At 51.6% G+C, this 3,745-nt stretch overlaps 1 protein-coding gene across 1 annotated transcript; it reads left to right on the top strand.

The window, feature by feature from the left end:
* Window positions 1–414: 414 nt before the first annotated feature.
* Window positions 415–1,377, top strand: LOC136000374 (olfactory receptor 14J1-like). The gene has a single exon (XM_065654148.1). The coding sequence runs from the start codon at window positions 415–417 to the stop codon at window positions 1,375–1,377; it is 963 nt and encodes a 320-aa protein (XP_065510220.1).
* Window positions 1,378–3,745: the final 2,368 nt, after the last annotated feature.

Raw genomic sequence — 3,745 nt, 5'->3', positions numbered from 1 at the left:
GGCAGCAGCACAGCCAGGTAAGGAGAAGGTTTCACATCATGCCCGTCTGCCTTTCTGGCCTTGCTTTATTTTTCAGGAGCACTGCAGTGTTCTTCCCTGTTTCTCCACCTGTCCCTGGTGCTCTGACTCTCTGGACTTGGGGTGGGAATGTGGGTCCATTTCAGTTCTGACACCAACCCAGGGGGTCTTGCCCCAGAGGTGCATTCATGGAAATTAGGTGCCCAAGCTGCATTTTTAGCTGTGATGACCCGTGTTTGTCATTTGGTGGAAAAGGAGAATTAGCAGACACATGCCTCCATCAGGGATGAGGTTTTTCATGAGAAATGGCGTGTTTATTTTGCTCATAGAAGTCTCCCCTAACTTATCACTGTCTCCTCCTCCTTGCACAGGTCCTCATGTTCACAGGCAGAGCAAATGTCCAACAGCAGCTCCATCACCCAGTTCCTCCTCCTGGCATTCACAGACACACGGGAGCTGCAGCTCTTGCACTTCTGGCTCTTCCTGGGCATCTACCTGGCTGCCCTCCTGGGCAACGGCCTCATCATCACCACCATAGCCTGTGACCAGCACCTCCACACCCCCATGTACTTCTTCCTGCTCAACCTCGCCCTCCTCGACCTGGGCTCCATCTCCATCACTGTCCCCAAATCCATGGCCAACTCTCTGTGGGATACCAGGGTCATTTCCTATGCAGGATGTGCTGCCCAGGTCTTCTTTGTATATTTCTTATTTGGTGCAGAGTATTTTCTTCTCACCATCATGTCCTATGACCGCTACGTTGCCATCTGCAAACCCCTGCACTACGGGACCCTCCTGGGCAGCAGAGCTTGTGTCCACATGGCAGCAGCTGCCTGGGCCACTGGGTTTCTCAATGCTCTGCTGCACACGGCCAATACATTTTCACTGCCACTGTGCAAAGGCAATGCCCTGGACCAGTTCTTCTGTGAAATGCCCCAGATCCTCAACCTCTCCTGCTCAGACTTCTACCTCAGGGAACTTGGGCTTCTTGTAGTCAGTGCCTGTTTAGCTTTTATGTGTTTTGTGTTCATTGTGCTGTCCTATGAGCAGATCTTTAGGGCCGTGCTGAGGATCCCCTCTGAGCAGGGACGGCACAAAGCCTTTTCCACGTGCCTCCCTCACCTGGCCGTGGTCTCCCTGTTTGTCAGCACTGTCATGTTTGCCTACCTGAAGCCCCCCTCCATCTCCTCCCCATCCCTGGACCTGGTGGTGTCTGTTCTGTACTCAGTGGTGCCGCCAGCAGTGAACCCCCTCATCTACAGCATGAGGAACCAGGAGCTCAGGGATGCCCTGAGGAAACTGATGGCTGGATTCTTTTCAAAGTCATTAAACTTTCCATCTTCTGCATATCACTCATGACATAACTCATGACAGGTCCAGCCTATCTTTTTTTTAAATTTTGTATTTGGAGATGATTGTTTGGAGTTGGGGGAAGGCTTGTTTGGTTTTGCTTTTTTAACCATGATAATATTGCCCACAAAGAAATGTTATTACCCGTTCCACTTCTAATTCTCTGTTCACCTTTATGGTTTGAGTCATAGACTTTGTAAATGAGAAGTCGTGCTCTCTGTGTATTTAAACAAAATAAATGACCCTGCAGTGAACAGTTTGTCTGAGATCTTTCCTCTGCAACCTTTGTGAAGTTCGACACAAGCTGTCTGTTGGCAAAGATGGAGGAAACAGTCCCAGCAGAGCTGCTCTGCCAGGGAGCACCAGCCTTGTTCTTTCCAGAGTCCTTCTCTTTCCACTTCCCCACTCTCCTTCTCAGCCTTTGTGCTGCTGCAAGGCCTGAGGGCTCCCAGGGCTTGGTCACAGTTGAACTGTGTGTCGGTCCTGTGACCAGGACAGGCAATGGGCACTTGTGTGACAGAGCTGGCCTCAGAACAGCATCTCCAGCAGCAAGGGGATCTCCTTAGCACAGTGCCTGAAGGTTTAGATCTTCTTCCAGAGTTGTTTTAAAGAACAGGCCTAAGGAATAGACTCTCAAGGGGCTCATTGTTTGGCTTGTTTCTCTGTGGGCTCAGTGTGATGGGATCAGGGTCCCAGTGTGGCTTTCGAGGGACTTTGGGCTGGTTGTTCAGCAGTTGCTTGTTGGTGGCCAGCACCCACGCACGTGGTGAATAAGGCAGGGTCCCTCTGAGCACCCTCCGTGGCCACCCAAGAGTTTGTGTGGGACGCGGTCAGTGGCAGTGACCACCATCAGCTGGGGCTGCCTCCCAGTCTGACCAGTACGGCCCCGCAGAGTCACCACAGCCCGGGCACCACAGCCCACTTGATCTACAGAGCAAAACCCCCAGCTCGGGGGCTGTGGGGAGCGTGGGGACAGGGTGCAGGAATGGCAGCCAGGCCAGTGCAGGTGTGCTCTCCCTAGGGAAAGGCTTTGTGGGGAGATGGGATGTCCCAGGAGAAGAGCAGGACACAGTGTGTGTGCAAGAGAGACATGGAAACAGTCTGTCATGCTGCCGGGTGCCAGCTTGGGGCTGTTGCCTCTTGCAGCCACCATTTTGATCATTGTCCTCTCACCAGGTCTCAGAGAGCTTGTTCTTCCCCCCATGGAAGGACACCGAATAACTAGGTCAGAAATCCAGGTTTGCACTGAGGGTAGATGTGAGCATGCACATCCTGTGCGGGGGCAGATGTACCCTAATAAGCACAAATGCCATCAGCTGTTCCTGTGGGTGCCATGGAGGCCTGTAGGACAGTGTATTGAGGTCACTTCATGTTGAGAGTAACTTCCCCAAGAAACCACCGGCATGCAGCACTGGGATGTGCTTCCTTGAACCGAGGTCCCTGTGTCCTCCCTGGAGACCTGCTACAGCTCCAGCACCCAGACCCACTTGCTGCCCAGTTTTGTGGCTGACAACGGCACCATCTCTGCTCACAGATGTGTTAGGACTATTTTCTGCAGCTCTTGCATATGCTGAGCGTTTGCATTTCAGAACCATTTCTCCCCTTCCTGTTCACATGGGCATCCCATGAATGCATCACTGCTCTCTACCCCAGTGTAGACAGGCACAAGGCCTTCTCCACCAGCTCCTCTCACCGGTGCCACTGTTTTCTACAGCATCCTCATCCTTGACTGTGGGATGCCCAGAATAGCCCTCCCAAGACAGTTTGACAAAGCCTTTTTTCTACACCATCCCCACATCCCTGCTCAATTCTCTCATCCACAGCTTAAGGACCAGAAAGGTTGGGCACTGAGCAAAATGCTCAGGAAATCTTTGAGGTGCACAGAGAGCCCATGAACATGTTGACAAGCTGCTCTCTTCTGAACAAGCCCAGAAGACCTGGACAGCATTTGCCGTGTCCCAGAAACTTGCCTGGAAGGTTGGGTTAGGGAGAAAATTTTTGGTGCAGGAAGGGGCAGACAGGTGCTGGTGGAACTGGCTGGTGTGACCGTGAGACATCTCTCAAACACCTCAGAAAAGACATGGCTCTCAGGGAGGTTGCATAGTGCTCTGAGAAAGAAAATATCAAAAATGGCTTACCATAGCATCATAGAATAATTGTGGTTGGAAGAGACCCTTAAAATCATTGAGTCCAACCATAATCTAAATCTGGCACTAAACCATGTCCCTAAGAGCCTCATCTGTCTGTCTTTTAAACACGTCCAGGGATGGTGACTCCACCACCTCACTGGGTGGTCTGTTCTGTTGCTTCAAAATCCTTTCTGTGAAAAAATGTTTCCTAACATCCAATCGCAACCTTCCCTGGCACAAATTGAGGC

This window comes from Caloenas nicobarica, chromosome 32 (genome assembly GCF_036013445.1).
Source record: "Caloenas nicobarica isolate bCalNic1 chromosome 32, bCalNic1.hap1, whole genome shotgun sequence".
Classification (NCBI taxonomy): Eukaryota; Metazoa; Chordata; class Aves; order Columbiformes; family Columbidae; genus Caloenas; species Caloenas nicobarica.
Note: the sequence above shows the minus strand (reverse complement) of the source record. Positions and strands in the feature narration are given on the sequence as shown.